At 38.4% G+C, this 22,216-nt stretch overlaps 1 protein-coding gene across 5 annotated transcripts in view; it reads right to left on the reverse strand.

The window, feature by feature from the left end:
• Positions 1-22,216, reverse strand: part of ZC3H13 (zinc finger CCCH-type containing 13) — a 48,724-nt gene that overhangs the window by 4,832 nt on the left and 21,676 nt on the right. For 4 of the 5 annotated variants that reach the window (XM_040541888.1, XM_040541865.1, XM_040541876.1 and 1 more), the window contains 12 exons: positions 21,894-22,033; positions 20,929-21,089; positions 19,466-19,663; positions 17,897-18,070; positions 13,754-14,064; positions 12,302-12,766; positions 10,754-10,933; positions 8,021-8,564; positions 6,871-6,974; positions 5,522-6,535; positions 3,987-4,496; positions 685-840 (listed from right to left, as the gene is read on the reverse strand). In XM_040541888.1, the coding sequence (XP_040397822.1) occupies positions 685-840; positions 3,987-4,496; positions 5,522-6,535; positions 6,871-6,974; positions 8,021-8,564; positions 10,754-10,933; positions 12,302-12,766; positions 13,754-14,064; positions 17,897-18,070; positions 19,466-19,663; positions 20,929-21,089; positions 21,894-21,980 (3,904 nt within the window). In that variant the 5' untranslated portion in view covers positions 21,981-22,033. The remainder of the gene's footprint in view (positions 1-684; positions 841-3,986; positions 4,497-5,521; positions 6,536-6,870; positions 6,975-8,020; positions 8,565-10,753; positions 10,934-12,301; positions 12,767-13,753; positions 14,065-17,896; positions 18,071-19,465; positions 19,664-20,928; positions 21,090-21,893; positions 22,034-22,216) is intronic. The other variant, XM_040541881.1, reaches the window with a different exon arrangement.

Raw genomic sequence — 22,216 nt, forward strand, 5'->3', positions numbered from 1 at the left:
TTTCACTTTGATTGTAACCACTTTGTGAAAGGCTGCTCGGACCCCGCTTAGCCAGCAGATTTGGATGGATCACTCACTCAGGCGTTCACAGAAGTGACAGTACCACTAACATGCTATGATAGGTCCAAATTAAATGCTTAAAAAGCTAGTAATTCAACTCTGGATGCTGCTGTTTTCAAAGAAATGACATATATTAGTTATTGAATAACCATACAACTGTGGGTACACATTTATTACATAAAATATGAACACTGATCATATAGCCCAGGTGACCTAGAAGATTCCATGTTTCCCAGTGTATTTAGGAAGCATTCAAGCAAGGATAGAAATCTATTCCTAAAATTATCATTTCCAAATAATGATAAGCTTCAAATGGGATAGAATTTGTAATCATTTATGTTCATTTATAACGTTTATAAAACCAAAGCTGCTGCTTCTAGCTATAAACAATGTAATAAATATTACTTCAAAACAAAGTTTCCAGGACTTTTTAGTTAACTCTATACTTCACAGGCATACCCGACCATTACAAAAAAAATAAGAAATACTGAGGAGCACAAAAACAGTGCTCTGAATTCAGAACTACTGTACATTACAATACATTTTGAAAAGGAACAAAGTAGCTTTACATGCAAACTGATCTCATCTTTATATTCAAATAAACATAAAGGGGTTTTGTTATACTTTTACCAGGCATCTTCTCATCCTCTTGTTGATCCTCCCTCTTTTCAGCATCACCTGCCAGAATTTCATCCAGTTCATCATCACTGATTGGTTCGTATTCTCCAGCACCAGATCCCAGCGACTGAACATCATCAATCTTTGCTTCATCTTCTCCTCCTACAGACACAGATACAGACTGTAGCTTTAAAGCAATCATTCTTGTTTTTCAAACATGCTTCAAGCAGACTGACAAAAAAACAGGGTCAGTAAACGAGCTTGTTAATTTTGGGGGTGTGTATATTCAAAATGAAAAAAAGGTATTCACTGATGCAAACAAAGTTATTTCTCTCATCGACAAAGTGGCTGTTCGAATTTCACACATCTTGGTCAATTATTTTTTGTGCAGTATTACTCAAGCTGCCTGTAGAAGACCACCTTCAGAAGAAATGTAAGTTGATGATCCAATACATAGTTATGTAGCACTACCACAAATTCTACCAGATGCTTTTGCACATGAATCCTAACTCAGGATTCAGTCTAAAGACTGAATATAAAGACAGGACAAATAAGTAACAAAACTCCAAAATACACGGTGTGAGATATCCTGAAGTAAGCAATTATTCTCATGGTTCTGACTCTTCATGGAAATCAGAAGAGCATGAAGAACGTTATGACAAATTTATTCAGTTGTTGCACTGTCCATCAACATACTATATGCACATACAAATAGAATCAAACAATTCTATTTGTATAGCAAGGAATTCTATTTTTATATGTAAATAAATGTGATACATGCATAAACATGTAGCAAACACAAGACACTCAAATGTAGCAGCTTGCAGTTCATGAAAGGCACCTCTGAAGGTATTCTCTCACCCCCAGCACTGAAAGACCTGACTGAAGCATTCACAAACCCTGCTGCTCAAAATTCAGGCTTCCTTAGGATTCTCCGCCAAGGTACTCACAATCAGTTGCACAGTACAAAATTGACACAATTTACAGGGGTCATCCCCTGTGGATGACTTATCTATTTTCTCCAATCTTCCCTATCCAGAAGAGAAACTGCCTCTGTGTTAAGATAGCCCCTCACCTTTTTTTGTTTGCCTTTACAAAACCTGCAGGAAAAGAAAAGTCACCTCAACTAATCTAAAAATCAGCATTGAAAAGACAAGTAAAAGACGTGCTAGCAGAGTGTAAATTAACTACTCAGACCACCTGGCAGCGCTTTGGAGGAAGCATCGAGCATCTTGGGCATCATTTAAACCTATTCCTGAAGCAAACACATTAAGGTTCAACACATCACCATAATTAAGTAATTATATCCTCACACATTATGTTAGACAATGTACTGCAGTCATTGATCCAAATAAATACCAGACACCTCCTTACCATCACCAGATCTGGAAATTTTATTGAGTTAGTTTGCTATCATCTTTAAAAGGAAAAATATGGCAATCTCTACTAGATTTCATTTTGTATCTTGTGATTTTAAATACTGACTGCCTGTACGATCCATTTTCTGCTTCCACACGGACCTAGCAGGTACGCTAGCTCACTGTGACTGCATGCTTGGACGGCACAGATGAACCATTAAAAATTACTGTATGAAGCAATTAAAAATAACAATCTACAGTTCTCAATACATAATTCAAAAATGATTGAATTTCCCAATTTTGAATTTCAAATCAGGTTGATAATTTCTAAATTATACTATCACTACCTTTATTGCTTTTTTGCAGAAATGTCATTTTATATTAATTCTGATTTAACACAACATAGCTAAAAGAAGGAACATAAACTGGAGTAATAATAAATTAATGAAACAGAATAAAGTACACTACCATCTTAGAAGATCAGTAATATGCTATTTATAGTATGCTTCACTAAAATTGTCACCTAGTATTTTACAAGGCCTTTCTTCAAAAAAATTCATCATTTTCAGGCAACACACAACCTTTGAAAAATACACGAATGAACATGTATTAAGATGCTTATAAGAAGTCTGATGAAAGGCTAGACCTAAGAACGCATTTAATATTCAAAGTCTGTTTGGCTACAGGCCCTCTCTGAAACAGAAGATAAACCTAAGAACAACCTTTCACCAACTCTTTTCTGAAGTTACCACACTGTACTCTCAGATTTACTACTCCATTCCTTCCTCTTCCTTAAAAATGGATGAATTCTGTCCATTGTACCAAGATAGAGCAGACTTTCCCCAGGCTCGCTCCAAATATTATCTCTGACAAATGTTTCCACTCCACAGATAATCTCCTTAAATGGAATTTTCTCAATTGTACTAGTCAACCGTAATGACCGTTTTGTGAGCAATCAGGTAAGAGATATCGTAGGTAATAAAACAGCCCTCCTCATCCTCTCCAGACTGCCCAAATGAACAAGTATCCACAATAAGATAATTCTTTTTAAGCATGCAGATATGATGAGACAATGTGCTGGTATCTTACGGAAAGCCACAAAAGCTTAATTTGCTTCTGAAGACTACGGACTTCAGGCTTTACTATCCCAAACACCCCAGATTCCAAATCCTACACATCACCTTCCTTCTTATTAGAGGATACAACACTACGATCACCAAAAAAAACCCTACTTACTGAACATAACCATAACTTACACCACTTACTCTGGATTTAGATTTTTGCTTTTTGCATTTTTATAAAGGTTAGATGTACTTCCCAAGCTCTTTCTTCTAGCAAAGCTCAAGCTATGTGAATTTGTCAGCATTTGGCCCTTTATTTATTAATCCTAGGCGTGTTTTCCCCAGTACCATTACAGCCGGCAAACTGAAGCTACATTTAATAAGATTACTTCAGTAAAGTAATTTTTGGACTGTTGTGCCAAGCCATACATATGTTTCATCTACTAATCAGACTATCATTTCTATGATAATTGGGCTCTGCAGAAAAAATCCCAAAGAACAGCAGCAAGTCAACCCTCATTTTTTTCATTCATTACCTGTGACTTCCTAACTAAAAAATATATCTTACAATGGTTTAACAGGGCAATCAAACCTTTGGTGTTTCAGCAAAGTGCCTATGCAGAAATGTTACACCTTGGCAAAATTATATCATTTATGAGGCATATCATAATGCCTCTTTGACTCAAGACTTTAGAAATGAAACACTAACATTCACACAATTAACATTAAGAAGATGCTTGCCAGAATTCTCCCTTATCCTGCTTCCACAGCAGAGAAGCTGGGGCCAATACACCTTTCAGTAGCGAAGTGTTCTAATACAGTTCAGCATTGTATTAAAAGGAAAGAATAAAATACTTGACGGTGAAGGTTCTTTCCCAGAATATCTCACCTTCTAGACTCTCCACCTTTTCAGCCTCATTTCCATCTTCAAAACCTTGTAAAGGTCCTAAATCTTTGTCTGGTCTTTCCTTCTCTGAAGCTGCAGAATCCCGACAAACACCATCAAATTCTTTTTCATGATCTCTGTCCAGTTTTGCTTCACTGTGTTTTGTAGATTCTTTTTGAGAGGAAAGGTCAACAGTTCTGTCTCTCTCTCTTTCAGCAGTATCGGGTAGTTGTCTCTCTCTCTCTCTGTCCAGCTCCCTTCTCTTTTCCCTCTCTCTCTCCCGTTCTCGGAGTCTCTCTCGCTCCCTGCTCCTTGGCCAGTCTTTGTCAACATCTCGATCCCATTCTCTCTGTCTTGCCTCTCTCCTCTCTCTCTCCCGCTCTCGATCATGGTCATGTCGATCTCGCTCCTGAAGCCTTTCCCGGCTGTCAAAAGACCCAGATCTGGAATGAACCTGACGGTCTGATTCAGGAGAACTTCTTCTTGAACTGTGGCTTCTTGAATCTTGACGATCTGGATAAAATATTTTAAATACAGGCATGACTACAGCTCATAAACTTAATACCATTTTCCTACACCAAAGTGTTTTAAAGATTCTGGTATGAAAGTGGACTTCTGAAAAGCATCATCTTAGAATTAATAATGGTATTTCTCCCACTCCCCAGAAAACATTTTTAGTGGCTACTTCAACTATTACAGAAGTCTAACTGAACGTGCATAATTTACTCACATATTTAAGCAATAAAATATATTTTTTTAAAAAGAATCATCTCAAAATTATTTTCAAAATATGTTTTTTTTGAAAAGCTAGCATATAATAAATTCAGAAAGATAATTTCAGGCACATAACCATGGTAAGAACAGAAAGCCAAATGGCTCTAGGAGGAAGATAATTTTCTATTGACGGTGTATATATTTTAAGCAAATATTTTACCCATTTCTTTATAGGAACTACAGAAATAAAACAAGTTCATTGTGATTACTTTGATTTGCAGCAAAGATGATTTCCATATGTATCAAGAGTATGCCTAACAAGAACCATAAAAGATTTCCCTCAGCTAAAAAAGCTCCTGAGATCATAACGGATCTCTCCCTCCCACAAAGGGCATTTTAATTTTGCCTAGATTTCAGTATTTCCATATCAAAATGAATGTTAATAGCAAATTTGAAAACATTATTTATATAAAACTGGCTCAATGGTCTGTTAGCACAAGGACTTTCTCTTTCTTTCAGGTTCATTTGTTCTACAAATTGCTTTATCCTCTAGACAGCATGAACTGCTAAAGCTGACTGAATATTTTGGTGTAAACAAAGTGGTAATCATCATGCCCACTGAGGATCAACTTTTCAAGTATGGTAACACTTCCAGGAATCTTAATTCCCTCTAGTTTTACTATGAATTGCACAGAACCTCCCTCTCCCTTCACACTAATTAAAAATTAAAAGAGTATATAGCCATGCAAGAATGATTTGAGATTTGTACCTTTGCACTTTCATAAAGAGTGGTAAGTCAGTCTCGCTAAAACGTATCTTATTACCTGAAGATGTGCTGCGACTGGGCTCCCCTCTTTTCAACTGGTCAATCCTGGACTTTCGTTCCCCAGTGATTTCTAAGCTTTTCTTCTCTCTGTCCCTGTCCCTGTCCCTAGAGGTACTGTGCAGGATCCTCTTCCGTCCGGTCTGGTCATCGCCACTGCGATGAGCTGACTCATTGGAAGGGGATCGAAGTCGGCTTGAGGCATGGCTCCGATTGCTACCGAGACTGCTGCTGCGCTTCTGATCCACGGGTTTACGATGTGGTCCATCATCTATAGTAACATGAGGGGCTTCCACCTTTTCTCCCCTCGTTCTATGACTTTTTCTATGGGAGTCCTCAGTGCTTCTTTCTGGAACAACAATGTCACCACGTTCAGGAACGTCTTCATCTGACCAGTCACTAAATGTTGTCTCTTCTCTTTTTGGGGGGACTTCTGCCACAGTTTTCTCAGGTGGTGCTTCAACCAATTCTTCTTTTGTGACAGGGGGGGTTCTTGGGCCTTTCTTCTTTTTATGATGTGGAACAATTTCTTCATCAGAAACCTCAGAATCACCCTTGGACCTCTTCCGCTTTTTCTCTATGTTCTTCTTTTTTTGACCTTTCTTGGGTGAAAAGACCTGGCTTTCCTCGGTCGTTGATTCATTAGCATACCTTTCCACCCCGCTATCATCATCTTTCTTTTTCTTTGTGGCTTTTTTCTGTATTTTAGACTTTTTCTTGCTGTCATCATGCATTCTATCAGAAGCATCTCTCTCTTCAGAGGGACGGTGTCCAAGATTTTCCTGAATCCTAGACCGGGAGCTTTCTGAAGCATCTGGTTGCTCTCTTTGCTTATCTGCTGAAGAAATTCTCTCTTTAAACTCTGGTTCTTCATAACGCCGGGAACTTTCCTTTCTGTCTGATTTTCGCTCTTCTTCTTTCCAGCGACTCTGCCTATCTTCTGCAGCATGAGAGGGGCTCAATGACCGGGATTCCTGTGGTCGCACAACCTGGCTCAGAAGTCTGTGCTTTTCATCTACAAAATGGGAAGAACAATGCACTTGTATTGTTCAGAAAGGAGAAAGGGTGAACATTTGGTATCTTTGCATGCTAAGAAGTATCAATCAAAACAAAAATCCATCATTTCAGTTACACAAAAGTTTTGTTTGTGTTTCTTGTTTTTTAAAACTGCTGCAGCAGCAGCAGACTACTACCATTTTGGTAAACATATACCTTAACAGACAAGAAAGGGGAAGAGGACCCTTAAAAACTCTCTCCATGTTTTCTTCTATTTAAGATTAGAGATTATTTTCCATAGACAGAGGATAAGCTGGATCCTGCCTGCAGCAGAGAGAGCCCACTACTACTTACTTTTATCATCTCCACTGTTGTAAGCATCACTATCAGGAGAGTGCTCACGGCGACGTTTGGGTGACTGACGAGGACTTGGGCTGCTTTCATTTCTGTGACGCTTCCTGTGGAACAAATATTTGTAGGCAAATTTCTTGAGTATTCTTTGAAGAAAACCTTCAGTAATTGAGTTTATCATCAATACAATCCCTCAAGTGTAAACACCTCATAGAGAAGATCTAAGGATGCTAGGAAGTTTTGTAGTTTTCTACGCTGTTATTTCAAAACTTCCAAAAGTATTTGTCTTGTCATATATATATTATACCTTAAAACTAAAACTTAAACACTTAGGACAGCTATTTTTTATTTTTTAAACAAAAAAGTACAGAAGGCAATTACAATCACTTTTTTCCTATGGCAATGATCCTTGCAGTGGGTTGACCCTAGCTGGCAGCTAAGCCAGACGCTTGCTCACTTCTCCCCATGAGGGACTGGGAAGACTCTGTACTGGATGATTTACAGGATTCCATACTTCTCTCACACAAAAGCTACTAATTATTTCTAGGCAAATCAGCCATTCAGGACAACACTGATTTGCTCATTACTGATGTCACAATGAGAATTTTATTGTACTAAATGGAAAAAAAAAAAGAGAATCAGTGCCATACAGATAAAACAAAAGAAGCACCACACATTTACTTGAGATATTGTTGATGCCTTCACTGGTAGCCTTCTGGTGTTGAAAATTCAATAGTGCAAAGGGCAATGTATGTTCCACAGAAATCTGATGAACAGTCATGAACCCTGACCTAGTTAGTTGCTATCACACTCTTGAGACTTCAAAAGGTACCACAGCCTCCTATTAGGTTTCAAAGAATGTCTGCATTATTAAAGCCAAGGCCAAACAAGCAGACTTTAGCAGTTCTGTGATTTTGCATTAGCAGAGCATCAGACTAACATCACCAACATAGTACGCAGCCTAGAATCTGATTTTGGGGCCACCAGCATATGCCACACAGATGCAGGGGAGACAAGGCTTCAAGATCACACCTCTGCACAAACAGGGTATCTTCTCCTTCCTTTGACACTCCCCTGCTTACTATCTTACTGAAATCAATATTAAGAGAGTTTTTTTATTGATGTTATTGAAGTAACAGTCAGATCCACTCACTTGGATTTTCTTTCTTCATGGACATCTCTTGAACTTCTTTCTTCTCTGATATCTTCTCTCTTGTCCCTGCGGTCATCCCTTCCTTTTTCTTTGTCATCCCAGTCTCTCTGCCGCTCTCTTTCTTTATCTCTGTCTCGACCTCTCTCCCTTTCTCGTTCCCGCTCTCGATCTCTCTCACGCTCACGCTCCCTTTCCCGCTCCTCCCTCTCCCTCTCTCGCTCCTTTTCTCTCTCCCTTTCTCGTTCCCTTTCCCTGTCATGGTCCCTGTCTCGATCGCGCTCACGGTCCCTATCTTTGTCTCGCTCCCGCTCTCTCTCCCGTTCCCGAGCACGATCTCGTTCCAACTCCCTCTCCTTCTCCCTTTCCCGTTCCCGGTCTCTTTCTCTCTCCCTCTCTCGATCCCGCTCTCTTTCTCTCTCCCTCTCTCGGGCCCTTTCATCTCTCCTATCATCACTGCGATCTACCCTTCGCTCTTCTCGTCTTTCATCCCGCTCGAGGTCATCACCTCGTCCTTGATGTCGTACTGGTGAGCTTGCTCTCTGATCTGTGAAGAGAAGCAAGTTTGATTACCAAATATTAATGGGATACACACTGCTTCCACTACACTAATAAAACACCAATGACTTGGTGTTTCAGTAATCTAGCTATAGGTTTGAATCAACTGAAAAACAGCTCCCTGTAGTTCTGAAATATTTTTCCAGTATTTCAGGAGGGAGCTTTCCTTAGTTTAGAGAAAAGTCACTATTTATTTTCTACTGGGCATTTCTGAATGACTTCAAAAGATAATTATACTGCCTTAGAACCTTAGCCATTACTATTGTATTACTGAATCATTAAAATCTAGTACAGGATCTTGGAAAGCTCAGAATGACATACATATGAAAACCAAGTATCAAGACTTCCATATGAAAATTTCACTTCCAAAAATTAAGAGTCACAAGTTTCTACGAACTCACATTGTTTATTTTCCTGTAACTTTACTAGGTGTTATAAGAAATACTGGCCTATCTCCTCACAGAAGAAGAGATCCCTGCATAGAAATATACAACCAAATCCAAGAGAAAGGGAGAGATGAGGATTAGCTACAGGAAGCATAACTGCTGTAAGTTTTCATATGCATTCACATAAGGAGAGTTTTTCAGTGTTCAGACAGTAGGCTAGGGTCATGGAGAAAATGATATTCATACAGAAAACAACTGATCCAGAAAGATAGTGAAGACGGTTTATCTAAGGGCATTTATTCTCCACAGACTTAATGCTAAATTTGGCTGCACTCTGTTAGTTATTTTTGGAATATTTATATAAATTTTGACTACTTTATAACAATTTTTATGCTAACATTTGTAGCATTTGAACAGGAACAGACCAGTAAAACTTCTTTCAAAATATATATTCAAAGCATTATACAAAAGAACAAGAACTGCATGAATAGAGGTTGGTATTTTTAGGTCCATTACTCTGATGCTGAGTGTACTTCCTTGTAAATTGAGACCATGCCCACCAGGGACAAGCAGACAGAGCTTGAACAGGACTAAGTCAATAAAACATGCATTTCCATTAGTTTAATCAATTTTAATCTCTGAGTGAATTAACAATGACTTAATGCTCCCCTGCTACCAGGTAAAATTAAAAGCAAACTCGAATAACGTTTCTGTCATAGATGTAGCGCTTCTTTTTTTTACAGACTAAGCAAATGGTTCCATGAATAGGTTTCATCTTCTTTTAATGGTGCCTGTAACTTTATAATATGATTTATTGTGCATACCAAGTAGTAGGTTTTATACAAAAGTTCTGTAACACCTGTTTATTGTGTCAGTTTTGGGTGACAAAACATCTACACACAACTCTTGCATGAATTAAGATGCCTGTAAGTATATTAGACAACTGAACATGGATCGTCAACACTTCTTATATGACCTTGTTATGATAACATGTTTTTACTTCCAAGTTGTTGGTTTTTTAAAATCAAAAACTTAGTATGATATGGAAAGTACAAACTACATGATAAGGTATTTAGCATTTACTGGAGGTTTGGAGGTGGAAGAGGCAAAAGCTAGTCTGCAAGAGCCAACCTTCCAGGACACATTCAGACTGCAGGGTTTTTCAGCTGACAAGAAAAAGGAAGTCTGGAGATTGGGTTTATTGAAATCGTGCCTTGAAGACATGAGAGAATCTAACCTTTCACAAGAACAGGTGACAACAGACATTTCAGTGAGCCAAAAAACATTTCACAAAGTAGTATACAAAACATTCCTCTGAAAAACTGAAGGTGAACAACAGCTGCAACACACCTTTCCCTTCCAAAACTCTCTTCTTAAGATAGGAAAAAAATCATTTTAGTTTTGTATTCATTCTTCACAACTTATCCTTTCATTTCCATACTATTTTTATTTGCTTTTCCTCCTATTGTCTTGATTGGTGAGCAATACAATTATTCTCCATAGTGACAGTTGGTAGTAAGTTCCTCAGAGACAACAGCAAACTCTTTCAGGTGCAAAAGTTTGACATCTTGCACACTATGACTAAAAGAACAGTCTTGCATAAGCTTTCCATGATCACTGCTATCTGTATTGGCTACCTGTACTAACAAAGTTAACTTACATCAAGGATAGGACTAGCGTCAGTGTGCAGTTATTTATGAATTAGTAGTGGGAAGGAATGAGAGAGAAACACATTCATACATATACTTTAAACTACGTATATACGTGTGTGTAAAAATATACATTAAAATACCTCTTTCTCTGTTGTCACGCCTGTCCCGTTCACTATGTCTTCTTTCGAAGGAGGAATCTCTTGCTTGGTCTCGACTATCATAGCGATCTCGATCAGGGTAGCTACTCCTTGATTCCCAACTATCATGGTAGTTTCCACTACTGCTGTGACCATCCACCTGGGAGCTTCTTGTCCGACTTCCTAACAGTGATGTATCGAGATAAAAGATGAGTTCCCACATGTTAGGAAATCCAGTGATGTTTTGTAACACCTAACTAAAGCAGTAACTTTTTAACAAACTTGAATTAACTGTTCATGGAAATAAAAACTGCACTGGCAAACTCTACTTAACCAAAACCTCTCAAATTTGACAAGCTTTAATTGCAAAGTTATTATTTTCCAACCGCAGACTCAAGATTTCCTACGTCACCCTCCCCTAGTCATAACATGAGGTCTCCTGACTAGGAAATAAAACAGTCAAAAAGTCAGTTCATATTTGTTCCAAGTATGATGTAAACTTACAGACTTGGCAGCAGGAGAGTAAGAAAGATAATTTTTCCTGTAAAAACTGTATGGCACATTCTTATTGCAAAAAGTTTAAATGCCATTTATTAGAGAGGTAAAAGGTGGTAAGTGAAGCTGTTGTACAAAGTGCATCAAACTTTCAAAAATACTGCCAAAGGTTAAAATTGCATTTTCGGTCAATCAAGAAGGGTGGAGAGGGTGAAAGATAGTTTTCAAGTGCCTACGCAGCTGAATTCGAGAAAACAAAAACTTGCTACCCAGTACTTTGAGACATGCTGCCTCCTACTAATCCTGCACTACACATAAGCCTCCTGTGTTTGTGGCACATGGGAAAACCTAGGGCTCAGTTGCAGAAACATTAAGACTGGTGCAGAGGTTCAAGTTTGTTTTAAAATGGTATGGCAGGAGAGTGGTGTTATGCCACCTTAAACAGAGAATGCAGAAGTGCTATAATTTTAAGCAACTGTTCTGATTTACTTACAACAGAATTGAACATAACTTAAAAGCATGAACTGTAGAATCACAGAACCATAGAACCATTAAGGTTGGAAAAGACTTCCAAGATCATCTGGTCCAACCATCCCCTTCCACCAATGTCACCCACTGAACCATGTCCCTAAGCACCACGTCCAACCTTTCACTGAACACCCCCAGGGACGGTGACTCCACCACCTCCCTGGGCAACCCGTCCCAGTGCCTGACTGCTCTTTCTGAGAAGAAATGTCTCCTCATTTCCAACCTGAACCTCCCCTGGCGCAACTTGAGGCCATTCCCTCTAGTCCTATCGGTAGTTATCTGCAAGAAGAGGCCAACCCCCAGCTCCCCACACCTTCCTTTCAGGTAGTTGCAGAGAGCAATGAGTTCTCCCCTGAGCCTCCTCTTCTCCAGACTAAACAGCCCCAGTTCCCTCAGCCGCTCCTAATCACTCCTATTTGGCAGCATTTCCACACGTAACACCAAACAAGGTAATACAAATGTCAGTGTTCGGTCTCCAATAATAAGGACACTTACTATTTATATTTTTTTTTCAAAATCATGTAATACCTTTGTCAGATAACTCTGGACCTCTACCTCGACTTCGGCCCGTTCGATCACTTCTGCTGTCATTTCTGGAGTCACTTCGGGAGTCATTCCTTGTTTCGGCACGAGAGCTCTCCTCTCTGCCATGGGATCTTCCATAGCTGCGTGAGTCCTCCTGATACTGGTCATCCTTCTTATGGGCATCCCGACTTTCTCTGTCTCTGTAGTCATGAGAATCTCGGGTGGAACGTGAGTCTCTTTGATCACGACTATCTTTGTTATCTCTGCTATAATCCCTTGTATCTCTGGAGTCTCGAGTGTCTCTGGATTCCCTCGTCTCCCTCCGATCTCTGGTATCTCTCGTCTCCCTCCGATCTCTTCCATCACGAGATTCTCTGTCATCTCTATGATCCCTGGAGGTACCCTGCTCCTGGTCATAATCACGATCATCTCTTGTGTCTCTTTCTTTTTCCCTTTTCCCTCTAGTTTCTGTAAAATGTTTAAAGGAGTGTTATATACCGAGCTTAATCAAAGCAAGCAAAAATTTAGAGGATGAATAGCACTAAAATAATACAGTCAAAATATACTTCTGATATACATATTAATTTAAATTTTGAGTGTAAGAAGGATAAGATCGTTCTGGGTATCCACCTATATATTTCAGTAAGCTTTAAACATCTTTTTCTGAATTTGAGCTTTACAAATATTTACCTGTTCAAAGGGGGAATAAGTATAGTAAAAATAAATTTCAAAGACATTAGAAAGCAAGCACACTTCAGTAATTTAAAGGTAAGATCACTTTTCCTACAATCATAGGTTCCTTTTTTTTCTCCACACACATTTTCAATAAATTTGTACTATAATTAGATCACTTGCTTTTAAGACCTCTTTGCCCTCATAAAATCATTTTTTAAAATTATTTATTTACAATATTACTGCTACAGGAAAGTGAGTTTACAGTCAGTCTAAAAAAAGCTGACATACGTACTCTTTATAATCTGTCTATTTAGAGAAATGGCATGTCTGACCATCACAGATTGCTCAACCAACTTTAAAGATTTCCAGAGGGAATGACTCTTTGCACACACCTCACTTAATGTCAGTGAAAAAGACAATGGACAAAGCAATCAGTGATGACTGGAATAGCATCAGATCTGCTAGCATATGCCTCGTACAAAGAGAAGATCACTTACCTACAGAAACGACCACTGCATTACACATAAAATATCTAAACAGATGCTTACAGGATCTCTTGAACCATCTGAGCCTACCTAAGCAGTCCTATCAGGATCAATGCCCTTGCACAGTCCTCAAAAACAGCACCACAAACACAGCAAGAATTATACAGATTTCTGCCAGTGCTTTCGTTACCACCTGGCCACTGGGATAGGTGCAGATCATGCCACAAACTGAAAATCTTGTTCAAAATGCAATCTGCAAACAAACATTTGTCGGAAATGCTATTTTTATTCATACCATCCCGCCTTTCGTGGCGCCTATCATGAGGCTGTGAAGTCCGATCACGATCGTGCCTTCCCTTTTCTCTTCCAGGAGATCGGTGCCTTGAAGGGCTTCGCTTCCTCTGAGGAGAAGAGGAAGAGCGTGGGGGGTAGGGGGAAGATGACCGCCTTGCAGGCGGGGAAGCTGTCCTTTGATAGGAGGGAGAAGGAGTTCTTTTGCGGTGTGGGGAAGGAGAATGTCTTTGAACAGAGGAACCCGATTGCGATGAAGAGGAGTGATGCCTAGAGGATATGGGAGAATGATGCTGACCTGATGGAGAGGCAGACCTGCAAGGAAGAATTAGAATAGCCACACATGAAATAACTTGATTTGAAAAAGTTAAATTACTATACCCTACACAAAACAGAGGGATTCAAATAATTTGTGCATTCTCTATCCTCTGTCTGTTGAAAACAAGTGCTATGTCTGTAACATCCAGCTAATCTTCCCTCATATATTTCAAAGTATACTTATCTCTAAATGGTAATAGTTTACTTAATATCCTAGAACAAGTCTTTAAATCACAATTACATTACATATACTGCATTATATATATTAGACTGCTTTCCCAGGGGAAGAGAGAGAAGAGTCAGCAAAAATGTGGTCTCTCCCACCCCACGAACCAAGTACAATTGTTTTCTTCAATATATGCTACTTTTTGGTCTTCATGATGAAGTTAGACAGATAGCTTTTATATAGTGTTACATAAGGGCATCCACCTCTCCTCCTAAATAGATTTTTTTTTTCAGAGAACAACAGTGCATTTTTTTTTTGCATTTTTAATTTCTGCCTTTTATTACAACCTTTAAACAATTTAGGCCTGGATCCTAGAAACTCATGCATGTCTTTTGGGTAGACCTGCGTGGTGCCAGGAGTTGGACTCAATGATCCTTATGGGTCCCTTCCAACTCAGGATATTCTATGATTCTATGATATCTACTTAAAAGTTTAGCAAACATGAATGTTTCCACAAGCAGGGAGATCTCTTATCTAACAGAATAAGAAAAAACATATACCAAGTGTCTCATCTTGGAAATCCCATAGATTAACTAAAGATCATTTACATACCAGTGAACAGATTTCCTCATAACATGTTATCACATGCACAGTCTAACGTGGACATATACATGCTTCAAGCCTTTGAGCTCAGTAGTAGTTTTTGTTCCTTATCAGCATCTAAGCAATCTGCAAGCATCTTTTCTCGTGAAATACGCACTGCCCTTAATTCCCAACTGCCTTCCACTTCACAAAATTTCAGAGACTCCAAAGAGAAGAGCAGGAGTCAGAATAACCACACACAGACAACACATTTTCAAAAAAATCACTTAAGTAATTTACTTTCTGCTTTTGAATATGCATGCATATACAGTGTCAGTGACTTCAAACAAATACCCAGATCGTACAGTTGAATTCCTCAGTTTCAGGTGACCCACAAAGGAAGGACTGCTTTACCAAAGGCAGGACCTTTCTGCAATATTCCATAATAGCCCAGCAGTTGTTAAAGCTATATATGTAACGCAGCTTTTGCTGAGCATCTTGCAAACGTCAAGAATTTTTTCTCAGTAAGATAGCTGATGTCAGTTGGGCTCTGAACAGAAGGAGCACTGAAATGATTCAGATTAGCAGGCTTACAGCATGTCACAATGCTATCCAGGACCTAAATGGACAAACATCAATGCTATTCAGCAGCAGATCTCATGGCTAAGGCCATTTTCTAAAAGACTCAGACATTGTGCAGGTAGAAAGATTCTTCTTATGTCAAGAACACAGAGCAATGATTCAGCTTCCAAGGAGCAAAGCTCTGGGAACAGAAGGTTATGTGAAATCACTGGCAACCTGAGGCAGGAACTCTGTAAGGAAGTCTTTTTTTAGGTAAAATACATCACGGTGGGAATCTTCTATTAATATCAGTGTTTTATTCTTCCTTATAGTCAATGTCAGTGACTCAAGAAAATTGCCTTCAGAGCCCCACAGAATAGTATGTTGGTTACCACAGGACCAGTCTCGCAAAGGTGATGGTTCTACATCTGGATTCCATTATGGAACCAGATATATCCACTAAAGGATGCACTGTGACTTTTCCTTGAGGCACTTCAACTTCAGACTTGTCAACTGAGGGAAATCAAACACAATTTTTACAGCACAGCTGAAAACAACACTCGAACAGAACCACTTTGGTTCTATTAGAAAAACACGTAGGAAAATGGCAGAAAGAAAGGGGTGAGATAAAAATAAGTAAAATCAGCCTTTATAACATGCTTAAGTGAGACATGCTGAGACAGGCTGTATCTGTTTTTTGATTTAATTCATACAGTGTCTGTGAACCTGTATGCTGGTATGAACCAGATATTGCCAGGCCTGGAAACTATCCCACTGAGATGCATCTATGATGGTCAATGCCAGAGACTATTTGTAGTCCTCAACAGTAGACTAAGATTTTGCATCTCCTTGTCTGTGTAAGTAAAAGTGCATGGGGTCCGGCTGATGCACTCTTGTTGTATCTTAGGGATGCCTGGAATGTCCACGTGCAGTCTGACCTCCAGGATGTTTGTGTGTAGCTTCTTTTTGTCTGGAGAAAGAAAAAACCTTAAAGTCTCCTATGCATGCTATAGGTAGGCATTCCCCAAGGATAGCAGGAAAGAGTAAACTCAAATTTCTCTGCTTCCATGACTGCATATTTATGCTGGCTGTAGCTTTCCATCACAAAAGGGAAGATTTGACCACTGAAAGCAGAATACTCACTATTCCTGAGAACAAGTAGCTTGCATGCCTCCATGTTGTTTTCACTGTATGTGAGCATTTGTACACATGCTCACATACAATCAAAACAGCCTGGATTTAGTAGTAAAGCTTCCAAAGCACTCAAAGTGAAACTCTGTAAGAGCCAGAACTGACAAAATCTAATTTCATGACTTACCATCTTTAAACAAATACTATGTTTACTTTTCACCATTAAACCCAGCGTATGAAACAGACATAGGGTTACTAAAATTTGCTTGCACGTAAGACTATCAAGAACTGTTTGGAGACAAACAGAACATTTCAAAACCTGCTTCATTGCCTCTAGCAGAAGGCAAGAGGCACTTTTCTTCCTTGCTTAGCTCCCTTCCACAACACTTTGTATGTCTGCATAGAACCTCCCGGCAAGTACCAACAAGCAAAACACTGGAGTAGGCTAGAAAAAGTGGGGAAAGACATGCTGCAAAGGTGGTTTTCAGTATCCTTACTACTGGCAGCTGCAAGGAGAAATCGGATGCTCTACAACCTTCTCTTCAAACAATCTTATTTGGAGAATGTGTCCATCAATGATGCCTAGCTTAACATAATACTACATTGTTCCATCTGAACTGAGTAACCACAGCAGCAAGAGCTTGCTTACAACTCTTGAGACAGCTGAACAGACGTTTTTTCTTGTTCTATCAGAATGCATATATATGACATCTGGTGTCCCTCCCCCACCCTCCTCAACAGAAGTGCAGAAAGTAAGTACGCATCCCCTCCCATTACAGAATTACAATATTTAGCACTACCATTCTGAACTTAAGCTTACAGATTCTTTAAGCCCCCAGTACAAAGCTTTCTCCCTTTCTTTTTAAAACTAAGTAATAACTTTTCCCAGAGTGGCAAAAGGTTTTTCTCTAAGGACCCTAGAACCAGCAGGGACTAGATCTTCTCTGAAGGGTCTCTGAAACTGTCCTCATACTGTTCTGTGTAAGTCAGACACACTTGCTTTTGTGATTTTTGAAAATTTTCTTAAAGATTTTGTGATCTTTAAGAAGCAAGGAGAGGAGGAAGAGAAAAAAAATCCCAAAGGATCACAGAAAGAGCATGTCTCGTATCAGAATTCTGAAGCTCCACCCCAAGCCAAAACATTTGGGAAGAACTGATGAACAGAAACTTGCACATTGACTTGTGTTCCTGACCTGACAGGTACCTATAATATCTGAAAACAAAACAACAACCAAAAAAAAACACATCAACACCAATACATGTAAAGAAGCCTCTGAGTTCTTGAGGCGCACACATACCCCCAGACAAACACACGCAAGTAGGCAAAGCAACAGAGGAAGTTTCTAAATTAGATTAATGGAAGTTCTGTCTTTGCAACTGACCACCTACCTGCGAGAAGGTGAAAAGTTATGCTTGTGAGTGGTTGACTTTGCTGGGGCTCGGGAGGCTTGTCGTCGCCTTGCAGCAGGTGGTGAATACTCTCTGGAAGGAGAGGAGTTACTGCCAGAATGATCTGCAGGACTAGGAGAACGCTTCTGCCTATGGGAGCCTTCAGAAGGATCTCTGGGAAACAAAAAGAGCAGTTTGTTCAACAGGCATAACAGGACATCAATACATTTCTAAGAATGAACCTGTGCTTACAAGGTCAAAAACTACTCTTAAAGAATGTTTTGTTCCATCTGTAATTTCATGAGATTACCTGAAAGTTAGCAGAACTAAGGAATGCAAGATACATACTAAATTTCTTCCTGATTACTGGATCATAAAATCCATGACTATAAGACAGTAAAACCAAAATACATTTATATTTTTACCTGATATTTCAGGCAGTGGTGAAACAAAATTCCTATTAATAGAGACTCATTTACTGCCCTATTAAACATTTCCATTAACATTTTATTCAAGAATCCTTAAGTTCACAGAAATTTTCAAACATTAACTGCAATTTCAAATGAATTAAAAATCTCTCTGAACCTTCAGCTATTTCACATCATGAAGCATTGACATTACATCTTATTTTTTATTATAAAAAGTCATCAAAAATCCAATACTGAAATTAAAGGTTGCAGTCACCACAGCAATACCTGATTATAGTACAACCATGGGCCAATTACTCTCTTGACCCTTTCAGTACCACCTAGAACTTTTTTTCTACTGCTTATGGCCTTCCAGTAACAGAGTGGGCAAGTACGAGTGAAATAAAATATTTTTAAACAAATTACTGTGTTTTTACTGTACCAATTAAAAATAGACTTTTTTACTTGTCTTCAACCTCTTAGTCTTTGCTATACTAGTTACAAAAGATGCACTTATGAATACATACCCTATTTTCATCAAGGGAACATAGAACTTAAAAATGCAAGTGTTATATTTAACAACTTAAATGGACAACTAAGCTTCAGAAAATAATGGGAATAGTCATCTAAGTCCACCATTATATATATATATATATATATATATATATATATATATACACACACACACACACATATATGTGTAAGTGATGAAATTCTAGAATTGCAATAGCTTTTGACTTCAGAAATACTTTTTAACCTACAGAAGGTCGGGGAAAGTCTAAATGTGCCACCGCCAATTTAGAAAGATATCAGTCCTCTAGGATTTCAGAAAAGCAGGCAAGCAGACAAGTAAATGACTCTGATAAAGACTCTGGCAAGTGAATTGTTTCATTGGTGAAGATCCAACTTCCTGAAAAATAATGAGTCTTTCAAAAGGGCATTTGAAAACCTTATTATGCAACTTAAACCTGTTAATATGTTAGTTATAGTTTATCAAACTACATAAGGCTTTTAAATACTTAATGAGTACTGAAATGGTTGTTGGCAAGGCAGGTATAAATCCCTTATTACTCTGTGTTTTGGTAACATTAATGTAATCTTGTTTTTAAGGGTAAAAGCTAATAATGCATCATAACTTACCTAATAATGCATCATAACTTACCTCTGCTTCTCTTTTTTCTCTTTGTGCCTTTCAAAGTCACGGCCTCTCTCTTTCACCTCCCTCGTCTTTTCTTCTGAACGTTCTTTTCCTTTATGTTTTTCTTTGTGTTTTTTTCCTAACGGAGTTTCCTCTTGTACTGGAGGAGGAGGACTAGGGGTACGAGGACCTTTCTTTTTACTCTGGTTACTTTTAGAACTCCTAGATATAAATTAACAAGAAAAAAATGAACGACTGCCAACTACTTCAAATAATGATTTCTCAAATGTTGGCAGGAAAGTATAATGTAAAGGGCCCTGAAGCTTTTAGGATAGGATTTGCCACTCCATTAGCAAGCAGTGCTCAGTAACTTGACTGAAGGGTGAATGCAGGTGGTAAAAATTCACAATAAGCTCTTCAATTTGTAACCTTTATTTCTGAAGCAAAAATAGGAACTGCTCCCATTCAGACAGAACTATTTTCCAAGGTTACAATGCCTTTGCACGAACTGCATACATCACAAGACCAGAACTCTGGAGTATCTTGTCTGTTTAGACTCCCAATTCTGCAATGCAACACTCAAGTACAGAAAATGACTTCATTCATGTCTTAGATTTACAGTTAACTACTTGATGCAGGATAAAGCTTTTGAGTATGTATTTCACATTACAAAGGAATTTACACCATTTTTTTCATATGAATTATCACGGACATAAACCCTATAAACTAGATGCTATCACATACTACATGCCAGTAGCATATTATCCCCATGCTCTATCCTCCTGTAGCAAAAAGCATTGGTTTGTTCTTAAAGGCTTTGTTTGCTTTGCAAATACAGACGTGTCTGCTTATACTGTTCCAGTAATTTCTTTCTTATCTAAAAGCATCAAACAGTCATCTGAAAGCTCCTGCAGCCAGCAACAACTTAGTTTCTGGAGACTGACTTTTTGTGGCAAGGTGCCCAGTCTGACCTTCCTGGAGCTTTTGCACATCTTATCTTGTCCTGTTTTTTTCCCCCTCACCTGCATTCCCCCCCTTCTTTTCTCCTCCTGAAGTCTGAGAAAGTCTCTGGCTTTAAAATCAAACATTATTTCCTGAACAGCAACATCCAATACCAACAGAATGTAAAGTCACATTTTAAACATCTCACTTCAGTCTAGATGAGCTATTTTGCAGGCTGCAGCATCTCAAAGCAAGCTGCCTCCCACTTTAGTTATTTATATTTCCTCATCACATCCCAGACACTCTGGACATTCAAAGAGAAAAGGCCATGAAATCAGTCAACTGACAACTATGCGCATGTAGCAATTTTCCACAGTAGATGACTCACGGTGCATAATTTAGAGACTTTTCCCTAAAGTTATAAAATCAATAGTTCTGAAAGCAAGGAAAATGAAAAACTGTATTAATTATGAAAGCCCCAGTAATAAAAATCAATGTGGTTCTCTGCTCCCACATTCTCCCAAGACGCATCTCTACGTACTGACCTCTGCTGATCCAAAAGTGGGGAAGATACAGCAGATGCTTTCTTTTCTTTCTTACTAGCTGAAGAAGAGGATTTGGGACTAGATCTTCGTTTTGGAGACTTGCTAGACTTTCTTGGTGATGGTGACGGTGTCAATTTAGATCTAACCACCTCAGGAGAAATCTTGAGGAAAAGAATATATTAAATGTTAAAAGACTGATGCTCAAAAGCTTTGCTGTATGCTGATACATGTCATATATGTAAAAACAGTAACAGTCTAGATGTGAGATCTTAACCATTTACACATCTACCTCCAATAAACTAACCGTACAGTTTTCAAAACAGTTTATTAGCTTACAAGAACACCATAAAAGAAACATGGCAATAAAAGGGTGGGGGAAGAAAAGATGATTGCAAAGACTGTAACTAAAAGTTTAAAGTTAGTATGATCCCAGATAGTATGATCCCAGCTAGCATTTCATTGTCCAGAAAAGAACCTTGTTTCAGATTTTTTTTTTTTAATTATTTTTATTTTTTTTAAGTCTTCCCCAAAATTAGGCCTTCTAGGACTTTGGTAACAGCTTTGCCTGTCTGTCACTCTACTTTCCTCAGTTACCACAAGACACGTAAGAAAAGGAGCTTGGTGTAAGTTATGCCTTGTGTTTTCTTCTACACCATCTCTGTTAAAGGTTTTATTAGCTTTAAATCATTAAATTGCAAAGTTTCCTACTCATTTAATAGCTGACTTCATAAAGGAGAAAACTTGTTTATGGTGCCAGATGACTGAACAGATGATACGTGACTTGCAACTAATATCCATGTCACACATCAAGTTATAAACATGCCACTTATCTACTACTATGTACAGAATAGAACTTTTGTAATCCAGAAAGCTCAGGTCTCTTAGGAAACAATAAGAAGTCTATGAAGTGGTTGCTGAATTTTTATTTTTTTTATATTTTAATTTTGCATTTACAGAATACAAACCTCTTTTTTAATGACAATTTCCTCTCGTTTCTCCATGTTTTCCTGTTCCAACTTCATGAGTTCTCTCTGAATCTTTTGGCGCTTCATTTCCAAAGACAGCTCATGATCATAATCATAGTTAACATCTCCATTATCAGAGTCTTAATTAAAACAAAAAGTAAATAGACTAGTAAATGGATTACATATGAAATAAATAATATTCCTTTAGCATACTGGATGCCAAGCATAAATCTTTCAGTGACTTTTAAGCATCGCATAAATGGATCAACAAGGCTAAGCCAAATCTCTCCTCCAATTATCTGCGTGAACCTGAAATAACTCCA

This window comes from Cygnus olor, chromosome 1 (assembly GCF_009769625.2).
Source record: "Cygnus olor isolate bCygOlo1 chromosome 1, bCygOlo1.pri.v2, whole genome shotgun sequence".
NCBI lineage: Eukaryota > Metazoa > Chordata > Aves > Anseriformes > Anatidae > Cygnus > Cygnus olor.